This window comes from Anomaloglossus baeobatrachus, chromosome 5, assembly GCF_048569485.1.
Source record: "Anomaloglossus baeobatrachus isolate aAnoBae1 chromosome 5, aAnoBae1.hap1, whole genome shotgun sequence".
In the NCBI taxonomy this organism is placed as follows: domain Eukaryota; kingdom Metazoa; phylum Chordata; class Amphibia; order Anura; family Aromobatidae; genus Anomaloglossus; species Anomaloglossus baeobatrachus.
The window spans coordinates 553,996,618-554,016,729 of NC_134357.1; the positions used below are offsets into that span (position 1 = coordinate 553,996,618).

Here is a 20,112-nt window from a genome sequence, read left to right on the forward strand (position 1 = left end):
GGATTGAGGGCTGGGAGGGGAAGGGAAAAGATTAGGGTTTGGGGATGGTGGTCACTCCCGGTAGGTTGGCGGTGACTGCCTTTCCCTGCACCTGTAGTGTGTTTTCGGCCCCGATGGCTTCCCATTGGTAACCCGCTCCCCAGCGTGGATAGATGCCGAGGGAGCCCCTTTTGCCCGCAGGCTCTGGCCCTGGGAACTGTAGCCTTGGCGGTGACTGTATTTCCCTTCACGGTTGAGCGGTTGCCTTCAATCGAGTCTTTGCTGCTGGGAAACCCCGGAGGTTCCCGTCGCTAACGGATTTGACCAGTTTTACAGCGACTCCAAGCCTGGTTGGGGTCCGTAGGCCCTGCCGAATGGTGCTGGCTTCTCTTCGCTCCCCAGTTCGGTACCGGCAGGCCACCGCCCGTCCCCGGTCCTACGGTTCCGCGTCGATCGGCCCCTCCTGCAGACGGTCACCACCGTCTGCCAACCTTGCTGTAGGTGCCCGGGCCACGTACCCGGACAGGGTCAGTCTGCTCCTCCACTACTACTTTACTCCTCTCCCTTTCTACTCCAAAACTGTTCTTCCTCCTTTTCCCGCCTCCAGGATTGTGAACTCCTCAGTGGATGGGGCCAACTGCCTGGCTCCACCCCACCTGGTGTGGACATCAGCCCCTGGAGGGAGGCAACAAGGATTTGTGTGTGACTGATGTGTCTAACCAGGGTGTGGGGTGTGTTGTTGCAGTACTGGTGACGTTCTGGCTTGTCCAGGGCGTCACAGATGCGGGTGGTGGGACGGGTACAGAGGGCAGGGATTGGGGGCTGGGAGGGGAAGGGAAAAGATTAGGGTTTGGGGATGGTGGAAGGGTTTTCCACAGGTAAGGATGGCAAAGGGTGGCAGTGACTGAAAGTAAGCAGCCTGTCCTGTCCTGTCTTGTCTGTCTTTTTGTATCATGAATTGGAAAGACTGCAAGGGGGAGGGGAGGTGCTTGTGCCCAAAAGGAGGAGTTATTCAGATTCATTGCAGTGGGCGGTGGCTGCAAAACGCACCAGTCTTCTTGTTTTTGCTCTGCAAAACAGCCTTTTCAAGGGTTAGCTTGGGTGACAAAATGTCTTCTGTAGGCGAGGGTTTGTCTCCCTCTCCCTAAGATGTGTCCGGCATAGGCCAGGGTGCCACCAAAGGCCGAAAACCAATTTGAGTTATCGCTTCTCGGCCTTTTGGCTAAGATCAAGTGTAGTTTGGGAGGGTACTTTTTTATTTTCGAGTCCTACCGATAAACAGAAAAAAAAAAAATCTGTTCTTATCAGTTTAATATCTGATACGTCTCCTATCTGGGGACCATATATTAAATGAATTTTTGGAACAGGGAGATGGAAAAAGAGCTTACTCTGTCCACTCCACACATTGACCTGGTATTGCAGTACCTCCAGGACCGCTGCACCCCTTCTTAACCCAGTTTCCAAAAGCAGAACTCAATTCACCTTATTCAAATGAGCCCGATTAATGAATTGAAAGAAAGCAAACCACTTCATATGCACGTGAATGGAATTGATTCCTTTTGGACACAGTGGATTCTGCTGCTGCTGCAGTGACTGCAGGTGTGAGAAGATCTAGAATTGGCATCAGGTGCTGTCTAACAGCTTCCACTCCAATTAAAGTTACCTGTTTATTCCTACCATGCATTGTTTTTTGGTGTTTTCTTTGAGCAATGATGATCCTTTTTCCTGATCTGCTGGCTCCCTCTCCTGGAGGAAGAGTTTGCTTGCTCTTGGACTTTCAAAAAGAGAGGTCATGAGAGACATTTAGCTTCGGAGCCCAATTGAGGGCAGCCATGGGTGATGAATGTGTTGCAACCTGCTGCGAAGCCTGATACCGCAATATAAGTAACGTCTAATACTAAGAATGGGCGGCCTATGAAAGAATTAGTACTTTCATTAAGCAAACTTAAACGGCTAATTGGGAGAAGACAAACTGTCAAAAGCCCTCTCAGAAAGCCCCTCTCTAACCTTTGTTAGTATGCTTTTCTGAAGTCTGCCTGTTGATTTGTTTTCCGTTTGAACAGTGCACAACATGAAGAGATGGAACACTGCCCCCCGCTGACATCACAATAGCGCTGCTGCCTAGAAAGCCAGTTGCGCAGCAGACGTTGCTCTTTGGGTGGGATGGTGGGCTAGCGGAAGGAGAGGGCAAACACTTTTCTTCAGGGGTAGTAGGGGGATGACAGGGGAAGGGATGCGGGTGGTGGGACGGGTACAGAGGGCAGCGATTGAGGGCTGGGAGGGGAAGGGAAAAGATTAGGGTTTGGGGATGGTGGAAGGGTTTTCTACGGGTAAGGATGGCAAAGGGTGGCAGTGACAGAAAGTCAGGCAGCCTCTCCTGTCTTGTCTGTCTTTTTGTATCATGAATTGGAAAGACCACAAGGGGGAGGGGAGGTGCTTGTGCCCAAAAGGAGGAGTTATTCAGATTCATTGCAGTGGGCGGCGGCTGCAAAACCCACCAGTCTTCTTGTTTTTGCTCTGCAAAACAGCCTTTTCAAGGGTTGGCTTGGGTGACAAAATGTCTTCTGTAGGCGTGAGTTTGTCTCCCTCTCCTTAAGATGTGTCCGGCATAGGCCAGGGTGCCACCAAAGGCCAAAACCAATTCGAGTTATCGCTTTCGGCCTTTTGGCTAAGATCAAGTGTAGTTTGGGAGGGCACTACCTTGGTCGGTGCTGGAAGGTGCCTGGGTTTGCACTACTGCTGTCCTTGGGGGAGTGTGCATCGTAGGATGTCATAGCCCTCTTGTGCCGGACGGTTTCCTGGGCAACGAGAGGCGGTCACTTTATTTTCCAGCTCATCCTTCAAAAAAAAATCTGTTCTTATCAGTTTAATATCTGATATGTCCCCTATCTGGGGACCTTATATTAAATGGATTTTTAGAACAGGGAGATGGAAAAAGAGCTTACTCTGTCCACTCCACGCATTGACCTGGTATTACAGTACTCCAGGACCGGTGAACCCCTTCTTAACCCAGTTTCCAAAAGCAGAACTCAATTCACCTGATTCAAATGAGCCCGATTAATGAATTGAAAGAAAGCAAACAACTTCATATGCACCTCAATTTGGCCAATTCACTTTTCACACTTTTTTTTTATCTTTCACACCTTTTACTTGCTTTATTCATCCAAAAGCTGCGCCAAATAGCAAACTCATCTCCACTCAACTTGACCAACTCTGCTATGTTCCGTGCAGTATCTTGTTCTCAGTCTTATCTAGATCATTTGCAATTGAATGGAATAGATCCCTTTTGGACAAAGTGGATTCAGCTTCTGCTGCAGTGACCGCAGGTGTGAGAAGATCTAGAATTGGCATCAGGTGCGATCTCTCCGCTTCCACTCCAATTAAAGTTACCTGTTTATTCCTACCATGCATTGTTTTTTGGTGTTTTCTTTGAGCAATGATGATGTATTTCCTGATCTGCTGGCTCCCTCTCCAGGAGGAAGAGTTTGCTTGCTCTTGGACTTTCAAAAAGAGAGGTCATGATAGACATTTAGCTTCTGAGCCCAATTGGGAACAGCCAATTGGTGATGAATGTGTTGCAACCTGCTGCGAAGCCTGATACCGCAATATAAGGAACGTCTAATACTAAGAATGGGCGGCCTATGAAAGAATAAGTACTTTCATTAAGCATACTTAAACGGCTAATTGGGAATAGACAAACTGTAAAAAGCCCTCTCAGAAAGCCCCTCTCTAACCTTTGTTAGTAAGCTTTTCTGTAGTCTGCCTGTTGATGTATTTTCCGTTTGAACAGTGCACAACATGAAGAGACGGAACACTGGCTTGTCACAATGCCCCCCGCTGACATCACAATAGCGCTGCTGCCTAGAAAGCCAGCTGCGCAGCAGAAGTTGCTCTTTGGGTGGGATGGTGGGCTAGTGGAAGAAGGGGGCAAACACTTTTTTTCCCGGGTGGTAGGGGGATGACAGGGGAAGGGATGTGGGTGGTGGGAGGGGTTCAGAGGGCAGGGATTGGGGGCTGGGAGGGGAAGGGAAAAGATTAGGGTTTGGGGATAGTGGAAGGGCTTTCTACGGTTAAGGATGGCAAAGGGTGGCAGTGACGGAAAGTCAGGCAGCCTGTCCTGTCCTGTCTTTTTGTATCATGAATTGGTAAGACTGCAAGGGGGAGGGGAGGTGCTTGTGCCCAAAAGGAGGAGTTATTCAGATTCATTGCAGTGGGCAGCGGCTGCAAAACGCACCATCTTCTTGTTTTTGCTCTGCAAAACAGCCTTTTCAAGGGTTGGCTTGGGTGACAAAATGTCTTCTGTAGGCGTGGGTTTGTCACCCTCTCCCTAAGATGTGTCCGGCATAGGCCAGGGTGCCACTCAAGGCCGAAACCAATTTGGGTTATCGCTTCTCGGCCTTTTTGGCTAAGATCAAGTGTAGTCCCTTCATTGGGATTGCCTTGGTCTTGGCTGGGAGGGGCCCGTGCTTGCACAACCGCCGGCCTGGGGGGCTGTTGTGCCTTCTGGTACTTATGTCCCCTTGTGCTGGTTGGTTCCCGGGCTCGGGAGGCGATCACTACTCAGGCACTGCACTTCTGTTTGGTAGCCTGCTGGCCTTCAGGGCTACCTTGATTTTGGAAACTTGCAGATAAAAAAAAAATCTGTTCTTATCAGTTTACTATCTGATACGTCCCATATCTGGGGACCATATATTAAATGGATTTTTAGAACAGGCAGATGGAAAAGCAATGTCAGATGTGTTCATTGGATGGAAAAAGGCGCCAGGAAGTCCAGAAATGAAAATGAAAATATCGGAGTGAATACCGCATTATCCGTCGGATACCGAATAGTGGCGAATACATTCGCTCATCCCTAATATTTAATTATTCATTTGTGTTTCCATTAATTTTTGTTTTTTTTTGTAGTCACAGTTTTGTCTTTTACAAGCAATTTGGAGTAATACACCGATCTTCACTGGTTGCTCCTATGGTTAATGGATAAATACACACGTCCTTTTTTCTCTTTCTTTTTTGGTGTTCTGATCGCCACTGATGTTTTATTTATATTTATATTTAAATTATATTGTGTTTATCAAATTTCTTTACAGTGATTTTTTGAGAATTATTAACAAATGTGGCTTTTTTTTTCTGCAACATGTTATTTGATCTTTGTTTTCCCTTTTTTTTCTTCATTCAATTGTAAACACCCTCCCCCTCGTTTATTTGACTATATACAGTACAGAAAAAAAAGTTTGGACACACCTTGTCATTCAAAGAGTTTTCTTTATTTTCATGACTCTGAAAATTGTAGATTCACATTGAAGGCATCAAAACTATGAATTAACATGTGGAATGACATACTTAACAAAAAAGTGTGAAACAACTGAAAATATGTCTTATATTCTAGGTTCTTCAAAGTAGCCACCTTTTGCTTTAATTACTGCTTTGCACCCTGTTGGCATTCTCTTGATTAGCTTCAAGAGGTAGTCACCGGAAATGGTTTTCACTTCACAGGTGTGCCCTGTCAGGTTTAGTAAATGGGATTTCTTGCCTTTTAAATGGGGTTGGGACCATCAGTTGAGTTGTGCAGAAGTCAGGTGGATACACAGCTGCTTTTTTCTTGCCATAATACAAATTCTAACAGTCTATTCAATAGGACTATCAGCTAAGTAAAGAAAAACGAGTGGCCATCATTACTTTAAGAAATGAAGGTCAGTCTGAAAAATTGGGAAAACTTTGAAAGTCCCCAATAGGGATGATCGAATACTTCGATTATTCGGCTTCGCAAATATTTTCCGAATACCTCGCCGCTATTTCACTATTCGCAAATATTCGATGCGCAATGTAAATCTATGAGAAACCCAAATAACAACTATTCGCTACTATTCTGGCTTCCCATTGACTTACATTGCGCATCGAATAGTCGAATAGTGGCGAGGTATTCGGAAAATATTTGCGAAGCCGAATATTTGAGGTATTCGATCATCCCTAGTCCCCAAGTGCAGTGGCAAAAACCATCAAACGCTACTAAGAAACTGGCTCACATGAGGACCGCCCCAGGAAAGGAAGACAAAGAGTCACCTCTGCTGCGGAGGATAAGTTTATCTGAGTCACAAGCCTCAGAAATCGCAGGTTATCAGCAGCTCATATTAGAGACCAGGTCAATGTCACACAGAGTTCTAGCAGCAGACACATCTCTAGAACAACTGTTAAGAGGAGACTTTGTGCAGCAGGCCTTCATGGTAAAATAGCTGCTAGGAAACCACTGCTAAGGACAGGCAACAAGCAGAAGAGACTTGCTTGGGCTAAAGAACACAAGGAATGGACCAGTGGAAATCTGTGCTTTGATCTGATGAGTTCAAATTTGAGATCTTTGGATGCAACCACCGTGTCTTTGTGCGACGCAGAAAAGGTGAACGGATGGACTCTACATGCCTGGTTCCCACCGTGAACATGGAGGAGGAGGTGTGATGGTGTGGGGGTGCTTTGCTGGTGACACTGTTGGCGATTTATTAAAAATTGAAGGCATACTGAACCAGCATGGCTACCACAGCATCTTGCAGCGGCATGATATTCCATCCAGTTTGCGATTAGTTGGACCATCATTTATTTTTCAACAGGACAATGACCCCAAACACACCTCCAGGCTGTGTAAGGGCAATTTGACTAAGAAGGAGAGTGATGGGGTGCTATGCCAGATGACCTGGCCTCCACAGTCACCAGACTTGAACCCAATCAAGATGGTTTGGGATGAGCTGGACCGCAGAGTGAAGGCAAAAGGGCCAACAAGTGCTAAGCATCTCTGGGAACTCCTTCAAGACTGTTGGAAGAACATTTCCGGTGACTACCTCTTGAAGCTCATCAAGAGAATGCCAAGAGTGTGCAAACCAGTAATCAAAGCAAAAGGTGGCTACTTTGAAGTACCTAGAATGACATATTTTCAGTTGTTTCACACTTTTTTGTTAAGTATTTCATTCCACATGTGTTAATTCATAGTTTTGATGCCTTCAATGTAAACTACAATTTTCAGGGTCATGAAAATAAAGAAACCTCTTTGAATGAGGTGTGTCTAAACATTTGGTCTGTACTGTATATATATATATATGTGCCTCTATACCTGTATATGACTGTCCTGATGAAGAAGCCTCTGAGGTCTTTGAAACGTGTTGACCATTAGATCATATTTTATCTACATCATCTGGACTGGTTTCGCGGTGCAGATTAACCCTTTTCTTCCTTCCATTGTCTATCTCCACGTGGTTTCTGCAGCGGCCTTCAGGCGTTTTATGGTGGTTGTGACATGCACAACAGCACAAGGTTAGCCTTTCTGAGTTGTTTCTCTATTAATTTTAATTGTATAAGACCCTTTTTCGCACAATTTCTCTTTCCAGCTCCTATTTATAATTCATATAAAATGTAATTAAGGACCTCGTGTGGAGAAGTAAACAGCCGAGGAAAGGAAGGAAAAGGACGAGGAGGTGATATGGTCTTTTCTAAAATAAAATAAAAAAGGGCCAAGAGTATAGACTTAACTTGCTAAGTCAGGCCTTACAGAGGAAGAATGGATAACTTGTGGAAAAATTAGCAAACACTTAAAGCTTTGTTAGTGAGAAATTGCAGTGATAAGAGTATTGTATCCAAGATATTTAATGCCATAATGAGGGAACAGGTTGGGCGACGTCTGCTCCAGTAAAAAGGAAATGGAGGAAAAGAAATTAAGCACATTAGTTTAGATACTCAGACTTTATTGGAAAAAATGTTTTGGGTGTCAGGTTATTGGGACAATTTAGTAAGAATTTAAAATCAAAGTCCCTTTAGAACCTATAATATGTGTATTGGGGAATAGCGAAGGGAGTCAGTTCTCAATGATGATGATAAAACTACTAAACTTAGCAGAAAGTGATTTTATGAAACTCCATCACACCAGATGTTTACACAAAGAAGGAATGGATCATAGATGGAAATAGTAATTTGTATTATGAACATGTTTATTATTGTAATATAGAGAAGTTACAGACATTGTTCAGACATGGAGATTGTGCGCTGAAAGTAACTGTAATGAATGGCAGATCGCTGAGGTTGGGAGTTAGGAAGAAGAGGGAGGAGGAATGTTGGGTAATTTTGGGGGAAGGTTACAATAGTCTTGTCCATATAGTGAATATATAACAATGTGAAATGTTCAGTGCACATGGAATATTGCTTTTTATTTGATTTTTAGAAAACAGACGTCTATTAGTAACTGTATATATTATAATTGTAATGTAACTTCTAACGTGCTTTTTCTTCTTTACTTACTTGCCTTTACTTTGACTGTCTCTCTTGTGTTTTCTTGTTCAGGTTGTTAAATCTAGATTTTCTCGCCATGTGAATTTTTCTTAGTGGTCAACAAATTATAATTTCAGAAAAACATTTCTATCTTTGTGAGTTTTGTGATGTTTTAAAAGAAGCCATTTGTGTGTAAAATATTTCCCTCATTCTAAACATGTCAAGGGCTTCTCCCTTTTGTGATTTTTTTGGTGTTTAACAAGGTCTGATTTTTGAATAAAACATTTCCCACATTCTGAACATGAATATGGCTTCTCCCCTGTATGAATTCTCTGATGTGTAACAAAATTGGATTGATCTGCAAAACATTTCCCACATTCTGAACATGAAAAAGGTTTTTCCCCCGTGTGCGTTCTCTGATGTACAACAAGAACTGATTTTTGTTTAAAACATTTCCCACATTCTGAACATGAATATGGCTTCTCCCCTGTATGAGTTCTCTGATGTTCAACAAAATTGCCTTGATGTGCAAAACATTTCCCACATTCTGAACATGAAAAAGGCTTCTCCCCTGTGTGAGTTCTCTGATGTCTCTCAAAATCTGATTTTTGGGTAAAACATTTCCCACATTCTGAACATGAATATGGTTTCTGCCCTGTGTGAGTACTCAGATGTGTAACAAAATATGATTTACAAGCAAAACATGTCCCGCATTCTGAGCATGAATAGGGTTTCTTCCCTGTGTGAATTCTTTTATGTTTAGCAAGACTTGATTGATGTGCAAAACATTTCCCACATTCTGAACATGAATATGGCTTCTCCCCTGTATGAATTCTCTGATGTACAACAAAATTGGCTTTATGTGCAAAACATTTCCCACATTCTGAACATGAAAAAGGCTTCTCCCCTGTGTGAGTTCTCTGATGACTATCAAAATCTGATTTTTGGGTAAAACATTTCCCACATTCTGAACATGAATATGGTTTCTGCCCTGTGTGAGTACTCAGATGTCTAAAAAAATATGATTTACAAGCAAAACATGTCCCACATTCTGAGCATGAATAGGGTTTCTCCCCTGTGTGAATTCTTTTATGTTTAGCAAGACTTGATTGATGTGCAAAACATCTCCCACATTCTGAACATGAAAAAGGCTTTTCTCCAGTGTGAGTTCTCTGATGTACAACAAGAACGGATTTTTGTTTAAAACATTTTCCACATTCTGAACATGAATATGGCTTCTCCTCCGTGTTAGCTCTAAGGTAACTAACAGACTGTGAACAAAATCTTTCTTCCCCAGTGTGAATTTTTTTGGGACTTCTTCGATATTCTGAAGTTGAAAATAGCTTCTTTGCTGTCAGAGCATTTTGATTTTTAATGCCTCTTTTGTGACATTTCCCTTTCTTACTAGTCTGTGATGATATAGAGGGTAAGACTTGTTTAATAAAATCAGATGATAGATCTTTGCTGTGAAGGGATGATGTTATATCTGGAATAGTGGCATTCACTTCAGTTATATCTTGTGTGATATCAAGGTTATCTGATTTTGAAATTGAAGATGTCAGTTGTGCCTCTAATCTCCTGGTATAGTCATCTGCCAAGAATAAAAATTAGTTTTAATAATATATTCAAATATAAGTATTTAATATATAAAATAGCTTGTAATGCCTTTACCTGTGTCCCCGCACCTTTTCCCCGGCGGGGACTCCAGCACACTTACCCTCCTGGACACCCAACGGTGTCTTGAAGGTCCCCAATGCCTGCCGCTGTCTTTCAGGGCCTGTGCACACCACGCAGAAATCCTGGGAGTGCGCTTAGGTAGCACGCACCTATTCTTTAAAGGTCAGTTTGTCCTAACCACGTAGTGCCTTTTAACCCATGGCTGAAAGGCACTAAGTATTTAAGGTACCCTCCCCCAAAAGGAGGTGCCTGGGCAATGTGGTCTATCCTTAGAGACGTGTTCAGGTCTATTTCCTGAGTGTTATGCTGTGTGCAAACACTTGTCTTTACCTTCCAGCAGAAGCCTATCTTCACCATCAGAGGCTTTAGTGAAGATGAAGTAGTCACTTAGTTACGACCCTCCTGGATTAGTCCATGTTATAGCCCAGTAGGTCCACTCCCACTCACACCCACGAGAATAACATAATTTATATAACTTGCAATTTAGCTATTATTTACTTAACAAAAAACGTTTACAATCTAACAGTAGATCTCCAAGCAAGAACCAGTAGACCATGATGTTCAACCCACTTTGTTCAATTTAGCTCCTGTATATCTAAATAATAAGCCATCAAACAATGTTTTGTAGGCCAAAATTACACCAAATTGCTTTTCAGTCAGTGGAAAAATGGAGGGTTTCCACAATGGTTGTAGCGTAAAAAAACTCTTGATTAATGCTATTTATTGACTATATGTTGCGGTGTTGTAGTGCCTCTGAAGCCATCAGGGTGCTACAAGGCTACAAGGTTCTGCATCCCTGCAAGGATGCAGAGCCTACCCAGTTGTGAATATGTTTTCCAGTTTGGGGCTCCCTCTTGTGGTCAGTGCTGGCGGTGCAGTTGATGTGTGGAATGAAAGCCACACACCTGTGGAGGACTGGCAATCAGGGTCAGATTGGGCTATTTAACTGAGTAGTTTTCTCTTGTTATTTGCTCGTGCTCAATGGTCTCCTGTGTGTTAAGGACATTCTGTAACCAGCTCTGCTCACTACCAGAACTCCTCTGAAATAATTGGTCTGTGTACCTCTGCTGTTTGTTTTCCACTTTCTTGTTGTTTTTTCTGCTTTGATACTAATGCTTGATTCCTATTTTTTCTGTGTGGAGTTCTTGGTGGAATGGGATCATTTCCTGCTGGGAGTGTCTGTATACTTAGCTCCATGATTCTGCAAGGTATTGTGTTTGTCATGCTTGGTATTAATTCAGTCCCTCATCTGTATGAGTGTTTTTGGATCCCAGTAACATCAGACTGCTGATACAGTGGGGGAGAGGTTGTGTGACCTCAGGATTTTTCCATATCAGAAGTTTTAGTTTTAGGGTTTTTTACGGCTGCAGACAGGTGCTCCTTCCTATCCTTTTTTATAAAGATAGTTTGAGCCTCACCTTTGCTGAATCTGTCTTTTCTAGCTTTGTATTGTGTTTTTCTATATCACCGTAGCCTTTACATATGGGGGGCTATTTATCTATGTTTGGGGACTGCTCTGAGGCAGATTGGCTTTCTTATATCTCTATCTGTGAGAATATTTAGTCCTCCGACTGTGTCGAGACAATTAGGTCATCATAGGCTTGTCCCACGGCTACTTCTAGTTGTGTGTCAGGATTAGGTCTGCAGTCCATTGAGGTTCCAGCCACTATGTTACCATTTGGGATTCCGCATTTTTTGATCCTCCTCGGTCCCTGAGTCATAACAGTAGCACCGGCCTCACCTAGATTCCAGGGTACTCAAGAGAAGGAAAAAAAAGTGTGTCAGATTTTTTTTTCTTGTGTGTTTTTTTCTTTTTATCTCTGGGTGCTGTGGAGGATCTTGTGCTGTTATGGATGTCACACAGTTGGCTGGGCAAGTTGATCAGCTTGCTTCTCAGGTTAAGGATATATCCGATTGTCTTGCCCAGACACCTGCATTAGAACCTTAGATACCTGTACCGGATTTGTTCTCTGGGGATTGGTTTAAATTTATGAACTTCAAGAACAATTGTAGGTTATTTTTTGCCTTGAAACCAAAGTCCTCAGGGTCTTCCAGGCAGAGAGTTCACATTGTTATCTCCCTGCTGCGTGGTAACCCCCAGGATTGGGCCTTTTCCCTGGCGCCTAAAGATCCTGCTCTTGCTGATGTGGATTTTTTGTCAGGCTCTAGGGTTGTTATATGATGAACCTAATGCTATTGAGCAAGCCGAGAAAACTTTATTGGCTTTGATCCAGGGTCAGGAACCTGCAGAGATATACTGTCAGAAATTTAATAAGTGGGCGGTTCTTACTGAGTAGAATGATGCGGCTCTCTTTCGGAAGAGGTTGGCAGAGCCTGTAAAGGATGTTATGGTGGGCTTTCCTGTCCCCTCTGGTCTCGATGCCTCTATGTCATTGGCCATTCAGATTGATAGACATTTACGTGAACGTAAAACAATGCATGCAGAGGTGTCGTTCTCAGAGCGGTCTCCGGAGCCTATGCAGTGTGATAGGGTCCTTCCTAGGGTGGAACGGCAGGATTTTAGATGGCATAATAAGCTATGTTTCTTCTGTGGAGACGCCTCTCATACTATTTCTGTCTGCCCTAAGCGCGAGAAACGATTTACCCGTTCATTTACTTTGGGCGGTTTAGTCTAAGTTTCTTTTGTCGGTTCCTTTGATCTGTTCCCTATCATCATTTTCGCTATGGTTTTTATTGATTCAGGAGCTGCCCTGAACTTGATGGATTTTGGGTTTGCTGAGCATTGTGGTTTTCCTATGGTGCCTTTGCTTGCTCCTATCCCTTTGAGGGGTATTGATGCTACTCCTTTAGCTGAAAATAAGCCCCAGTTTTGGACCCAGGTGACGATGCGGGTCGTGCCTGACCATCAGGAGGCTTGTAAGCTTTTGGTCTTGCATAATTTGCATGACATTTTGGTACTGGGATTTCCTTGGTTGCAAGCCCATAATCCAGTTCTTGATTGGACTTCTTTATCTGTGACTAGTTGGGGCTGCCAATGTGTGCATAGTGATACTCCTGTTTTGTCTATTTCATCTCAGACACGGGAGGTCCCTGACTATTTGGCGTATTTCATGGAAGTGTTTAATGAGACCGAGGATGCGTCTTTGCCTACGCATAGGGACTGTGATTGCGCTATTGAATTGGTGCCTGGATGTAAATTTCCTAAGGGACGGCTTTTCAATTTATCTGTGCCTGAACATGTTGCTATGCGGACTTACATTAAGGAGTCTTTGGAGAAGGGACACATTAGACCATCACCTTCACCTTTAGGGGCCGTTTTTTTTTTTTGTGGCCAAGAAGAATGGTTCATTGCGGCCCTGTATTGATTATCGTCTCCTTAATAAAAACACGGTATCAGCATCCATTGCCTCTGATTTCCGACCTGTTTTCTAGAGTGAAGTGTGCTAGTTGGTTTACTAAACTCGATCTTCGGGGAGATCATAATCTCATTCGCATTAAACAGGGTGATGAATGGAAGACGGCGTTTAATATTCCTTGTGGTATACATCTGCCATTCATCAGTGTGCACAAGCTGGTGTTTTCATTTGGAAGATGGATATTTATTTTTAACCAAGTTACAAATAAAGAAGCATTTTTATTCATCCCCTTGGAGTCCAGCTGGATCTTTTCCATTGTTCTGTTCCATTACCTTCTCAGCTTGCTGCTGTAATCCGTGCCGGACTAAAGGACATTAACAGGAGGATATATTCAGGCTTGTCTCTGCAGTGGTGAGCGTTTTTTGTTTTTTTCTCTATATCTTAATATTCCTGAGGGGCATTTTGAGTACCTAGTGATGACCTTTGGGCTCACTAATGCCTCTTCTGTCTTTCAATCTTTCATTTATGATGTTTTCCGGGACTTTGTGGACAAGTTTTTGATTGTCTATTTGCCCCCTTTTTTGCTCCCAGTTCACAGATGGGAGCCAGTTGGAGGTGAGTGCACAGCTCCTCACTGTGTGCTGGTACTGTGTGGTGGCCAATGTTGTGGTGGTGTCGTGTCAGTGGAGAGGTGCGGTCTGGAGCCTTGGGGGCTTTGCCTTGCAGCATGGGCGCTGTGAGGCACCAGGTCACCTGCCTTGCGGGTACTTTGTTGCTGCGGCAGTGGTTAGTTCGCAGTGCTGCACCATAAAATTTAGAATAGGGACCCACTCAAGAGGTTTGCCGTGACGTGGCAGTGGGCTTAATACAATCTGATCAGAATGGTAACAAAAGAACCTCATGTTCTATTTAATTTTTTGCCTGGCGGCTTTAGATCATTGTATTTTTTGGGATGTGCGATCCATGTCTTTTTCTTCATAGTTACAAGTGAAAAGGTTTTGGTACCGTGTTAGCCAGTTGAAAAATTATTGAATGTTCTCAGTGACAGGAACAAAATTATGTTTTGTTTTGTTCCTCTCACTGAGAACATTCAATAATTTCTCCATAGTGTGTCACTAATGCCTCTTCCGTCTTTCAATCTTTCATGAATGATATTTTCTGGGACTTTGTGGACAAGTTTTTGATTGTCTATTTGGATGACATTTTGATTTTTTCTCACGACTGGGATTCTTATGTTGAACAGATTCAGACAGTATTTCAGGTTCTCAGGGACAATGTGTTATATGTCAAGGGATCGAAATGTCTGTTTGGCGTACAAAAGGTCTCTTTTTTTGGGGTTTATTTTGTCTCCATCTTCTATTGAGATGGATCCAGTGAAGGTCCAGGCCAGTCATGATTGGGTACAGCCTACTTCTTTGAAAAGCCTTCAGACGTTTTTGGGACATATATATATACGTATATATATGTTTCTATTAGACCTGGGTTGGTGCCAAACCACTACCGAGTCAGTGTGCACACTTGCCGCAAAAAGACAAAAAAGATATAGGCCAGGCCTGAGCTCAGGACTCACTGTTACACATATTTATCCAGGAAGGTCACCGGGCAAAGGGGTATCTGCTCCGCGTCCGGGGACAGATGACTTCTGAGCTTCGCTGCGCAGCAGTTCTCTCTGGCACCGACAATCATAGGGACAGTAGTCCTCAGGCTCAAGTCACAGTCTAGGAAGACCTCAGATGCAGATCACCTCAGGGCACAGCTCTGTGGCAGTTGGAAGGCCTCAGATGCAGATCAGCTTCAATCACAGTTTTGCCTCTCCCTGGCAACAGTCTAGGAACATAGGCACTTAGCTATGTGGCCTTTCCTCACACAGAAATTAGCAGGCTGTCTCCAGCAGTCAAGGGCACTTGCCACCAACGCAGGTACAGGCAGCCCCTACACTTCAGTGTCTCTCTCCAACTTTCTCCCTCATTGCTTCTCACCTCCTGTCCTTTTCTCCTCACAGAATCCTCCTCTAGGACTGAGCAGACATCCCCCTGGTGGACAGGAGGAGACACTGCAGCTTGAGGATCAGCACTCTCACATGCCACCCCACTTGAGGTTGGCGTCCCCGACACACCTTCCAAAATAAAGTCCACTTGTGCGTAGAACTGGGGAGGTACCCCTGCGGTGGCTCGAGTGATTCTCCTGAGACCTAGAACCAGCTCACCGGTACCGAGCTCCTCCGAGGGGATAGCGTCAGGAGAGGCTGAAGTCGAAGCTCCTTCCTGGACATCTGGACCTGGAACTGGAATGGACATCTGTTCCTGCCCACTGCCCCTAGGAGAAAGCACAGGACACACAAGACTCTCCCTCGGGGGCAATATCACAACTGTGGGATGATCAGCAGGCGTGGGAGTATGGTCAGCCCACCATTCTGATTCATCCAAGGAGTCTACCACCTGCGGTACGAGGTCAGACCCCTTAGAGGTTCGTACAGGGTCATCAAACTGACATGGTCATAGCATATTGCAATGAAGATTGCGAGTCAATCCCCCAGTCCCCACAGGTTCTACCTCGTACACGGGGATTTTCAGGGCCACTTTCCTTTTTCCTACGTACGGTGTCGCTTCCCAACGGTCATCTAGCTTGCCAGACCGATAATTAACCCTTACCAGCTCGCTGCTCAGCCCCCATAGTCCTCAGCATCTGCAGGAGGATGGGGTTAAAACGCTCAGAAGCTCCATTACTCTGCGGGTGGTAGGATGTTGTCCTCGACAGCTCGATATCATACAATTGGTAAAGCTCCTTCATAAGGGCACCCTGGAAGTATACCCCTTGATCAGAATGCACCCGCTGCGGGCATCCAAACACTTGGATAAAGTGTTTACACATTGCCTTAGCAGCAGACTCAGCGGTCTGATCTCTCATCGGCACCGCCATCGCATACTTGATAAAATGATCAGTCATCACCAGGCAGTAAGAGTACCCTGACATCGAATATCCCACCTGCAGATAGTCTATCATGAGTATCTTAAGTGGGGCCGAAGTCTTGATGGTTTGAACAGGAGCCCGTTGCGCGAGACCCTTACTTAACCCCTTCACCCCCGGCCACTAAAACACCCTAATGACCGGGCCATTTTTTGCAATTCTGACCAGTGTCACTTTGACAGGTTATAACTCTGGAACGCTTCAACGGATCCTGGCGATTCTGAGATTGTTTTTTCATGACATATTGTACTTCATGTCAGTGGTAAATTTAGGCCGATATTTTTTGCTTTTATTTGTGAAAATTTAGGAAATTTTGCGAAAATTTCGCAATTTTCAAACTTTGAAAATTTATGTCCATAAATCTGAGATATATGTCACACAAAATAGTTACTAAATAACATTTCCCACATGTCTACTTTACATCAGCGCAATTTTCGAAACAAAATGTTTTTTCGTTAGAAAGTTAGAAGGGGTCAAAGTTCATCAGCAATTTTTTCATTTTTCCAACAAAATTTACAAAAGAATTTTTTTAGGGACCACATCACATTTGAGGTGACTTTGAGAGGCCTAGGTGACAGAAAATACCCAAAAGTGACCCCATTCTAAAAACTGCACCTCTCACACTGCTCAAAACCACATGCAAGAAGTTTATTAACCCTTTAGGTGCTTCACAGCAATCAAAGCAATGTGGAAGGAAAAAATGAAAATTTTACTTTTTAACATAAAAATGTTACTTTAGCCATGAAATTTTCATTTTCACAAGGGAGAAAAGAGAAAGTGCACCGTACAATTTATTGTGCATTTTCTCCTGAGTATGCTAATACCCCATATGTGGTAAAAATCAATTGTTTGGGCGCACGGCAGAGGTCGAAAGGGAAGGAGCACCATTTGAATGCAAAATTAGCTGCTCTCATTAGCGGACGCCATGTCGGGTTTGAAGACCCCCTGAGGTGCCTAAACAATGGAGCTCCCCCACAAGTGACCCCATTTTGGAAACTAGAGCCCTAAAATAATTTTTCTAGATGTTTGGTGAGCACTTTGAACCCCTGGGGGCTTCACAGAAGTTTATAACGTTGAGCCGTGAAAAGAAAAACATTTTTTTTTACCACAAAACTGTTGCTTCAACTAGGTAGCTTTTTTTCACAAGGGTATCAGTAAACAATGCACCATAAAATGTATTGTGCATTTCTCCTGAGTATGCAGATATCCTATATGTGGTGGAAATCAAATGTTTGGGCACACGGCAGGGCTCGGAAGGCAAAGAGCGCTATTTGAATTTTTGAGTGCAAAATAAGTGGCACTCATTAGCGGACGCCATGTCGGGTTTGAAGACCCCATGAGGTACCTAAACAATGGAGCTACCAGAAAAAAATGTGACCCCATTTTGGAAACTAGAGCCCTCAAATAATTTTTCTCGATGTTTGGTGTGCACTTTGAAAACCTGGGGGCTTCACAGAAATTTATAAACGTTGAGCCATGAAAAGAAAAAGAAAAATTTTTATCACTAAACTGTTGCTTCAACTAGGTAGCTTTTGTTTCACAAGGGTATCAGGAAAAAATGTACCATGAAATTTATAGTAAATTTTTTCCTGAGTACGACGATACCCCATATGTGGTGGAAAGTAATTGTTTGGGCGCATGGCGGGGTTCAGAAGAGAAGAGCACCATTTGACAGCAAAATTGGTTGGAATCATTAGCTGACGTAATGTTGCATTTGGAGACCCCCTGAGGTGCCTAAACAATGGAGCTCCCCCACAAGTGACCCATTTTGGAAACTAGACCCCTCAAGGAATTTATCTAGATGTTTAGCAAGCCCCAAGCAGCTCCACAGAAGTTGATAATGTTGAGCCATGAATACAATTTTTTTTTTCACCAGACAACTGTTACTTGAACCAGGTAGCTTTTTTTTTCACAAGGGTATCAGGAAAAAATGTACCATAAAACGTATTGTGCAATTACTCCTGAGTACGGAGATACCTCATAAGTGGTGGAAAGTAATTGTTTGGGCGCATGCCGGGGCTCAGAAAAGAAGGCGCACCATTTGACAGCAAAATTGGTTGGAATCATTAGCGGATGCCATGTCATGTTTGGAGACCCCCTATGGTGCCTAAACAGTGGCGCTCCCCCACAAGTGACCCCATTTTGGAAACTAGACCCCTCAAGGAATTTATCTAGATGTTTGATACCTTGCACCCCCAGGGGCTCCACAGACGTTGATAACGTTGAACCGTGAAATTTTTTTTTTTTCTTACCACAAAATTTTTGCATCAACCAGGTAGCTTTTTTTTTTTACAACGGTATCAGGAAAAAATGCACCATAAAACGTATTGTGCAATTTTTCCTGAGTACGCAGATGTGGTGGAAATAAATTGTTTGGGCGCATGGTGGGGCTCAGAAGAGAAGGAACGCCATTTGACTTTTCAAACGCACAGATGCGGTGCACTGATCGGCCGCTGCAGGACGCACGTTCGGATGAGATATAAAGTGTCGGGGATACGGAAAAAAAAAAAAGTCACGCCAAATATTGAGCAGGGATGCCGATCCGTTATGTGCATCCCTGATCAGCGCCTGGCGGGACGCACGGACGGATGTGATACAAAAAGCGTCGCGGATACGGAAAAAAAGTCCCGCCAAAAATTGACCGTGGATGCAGATCCGTTATCTGCATCCCTGATCAGTGCTCGGCGGGACGCACGGATAGATGAGGTGTAAAAATGGATAGGATACAGGAAAAAAAAAAAAGTTATACTCACAGTACCCAGAGGATTAGCAGGAGGATCACTTACCAGAAGAACTGCAGGAGGAACAGAAGGCAAGCGAGATAGACAGCTGTACAGGAGCCGCAGGCAGGACGTTGGACAGATCAACAGAAGACCCAGGAAGGACCCAGCGATGGAGGCAGATGTGATCGGGCCAGTGAAGACCTCGGACGACCCGGTGAAGGCAGGTAAGAGGACGTCGAGGGGAGAGGGAAGGGGGAGAGGGGAGGGGGAGAGCAGAGGGGGGGCGGGAGAGCAGAGGGGGATACCGGAGAAGCAAAGAAGGAAGGAAGCAGAATAGAGATGACAGAGGAGGCAGGCAGATCGCAGAGGGAACAGATCGGGATGTCGGGGTCAGATCGGGGCGTGGGGGGGCAGATCGCGGGGGGCACGGGCAGAGGCCATCACAGGAGCGCGCAGGGGCCATAACGGGAGCGCGCAGGGGCCATCGTGGGAGCGCGCACGGGCTGCAAGGGGAGTTGAATACTCACGTGAAGCAGGAGCAGAAGCGGTGACATCAGCGGCGGCAGCAGCGGTGGCGTGGTACCACAAGTACCAGCCAGTGCACGCTGCAGACATGTTGGGGGAGGGCTTCCCAGACCAGCACAGACCTGGGGAGGGCGGCCACCTGCAGATCAGACCGCCCCATTGCACACTGATTGGAGCGACTGCGCGTCATAGCACGATCGCTCCAATCAGTGCTGCAGGGGCTGGGGGCGACATGTTTGAGATCCATCTATGATCTGCTGTAGTTGCTACAGCACCTCATAGCAGGATCTCATAGTATCGCACTAATTCTGGCATTATTTTTGCCGAAATCGGTGCGAACGATGTGGTTGGCAGTTCAGATTTGAACAGCCAATCACATCGATCGTCTATGGGGGGCGGCGATGCCCCCCCCCCTGGGGTCAAGCAAAGGTCCCCTGATGTAAGAAACAGCAGGGGACATCATTTGAAAGCCGTTGCTATGGCCACGGCAATCAAATGAACTTTAGGCAGTAAAGTTACGTCCCTGGTCGTTAAGTCACGTTAAAATAGGACGTAACTTTACTGCCCGCGGTCGTGAAGGGGTTAACCCACACACTCAGTACTGTTGACACACTTCATTCACCATCTTTTCTAGGTCAGGACAGTACATCATTCGCTGCAGCCACTGGTGGGTCTTTTCA

At 44.6% G+C, this 20,112-nt stretch overlaps 1 protein-coding gene, 1 non-coding gene and 1 pseudogene across 2 annotated transcripts in view; 2 read left to right on the top strand and 1 right to left on the bottom strand.

Moving 5' to 3' along the window:
• Positions 1-1,181: 1,181 nt before the first annotated feature.
• LOC142313434 (U2 spliceosomal RNA) lies at positions 1,182-1,426 on the top strand (annotated as a pseudogene).
• Positions 1,427-2,798: 1,372 nt separating this feature from the next.
• On the top strand, positions 2,799-2,982 carry LOC142313433 (U2 spliceosomal RNA). Its single transcript, XR_012754466.1, has one exon. It is a non-coding gene; the product is annotated as a U2 spliceosomal RNA (small nuclear RNA).
• Positions 2,983-7,703: 4,721 nt separating this feature from the next.
• Positions 7,704-20,112, bottom strand: part of LOC142312982 (uncharacterized) — a 147,126-nt gene continuing 134,717 nt past the window's right edge. Inside the window, 1 exon segment of the mRNA XM_075351970.1 lies at positions 7,704-9,814. Coding sequence (XP_075208085.1) covers positions 8,430-9,814 — 1,385 coding nt within the window. The 3' untranslated portion in view covers positions 7,704-8,429.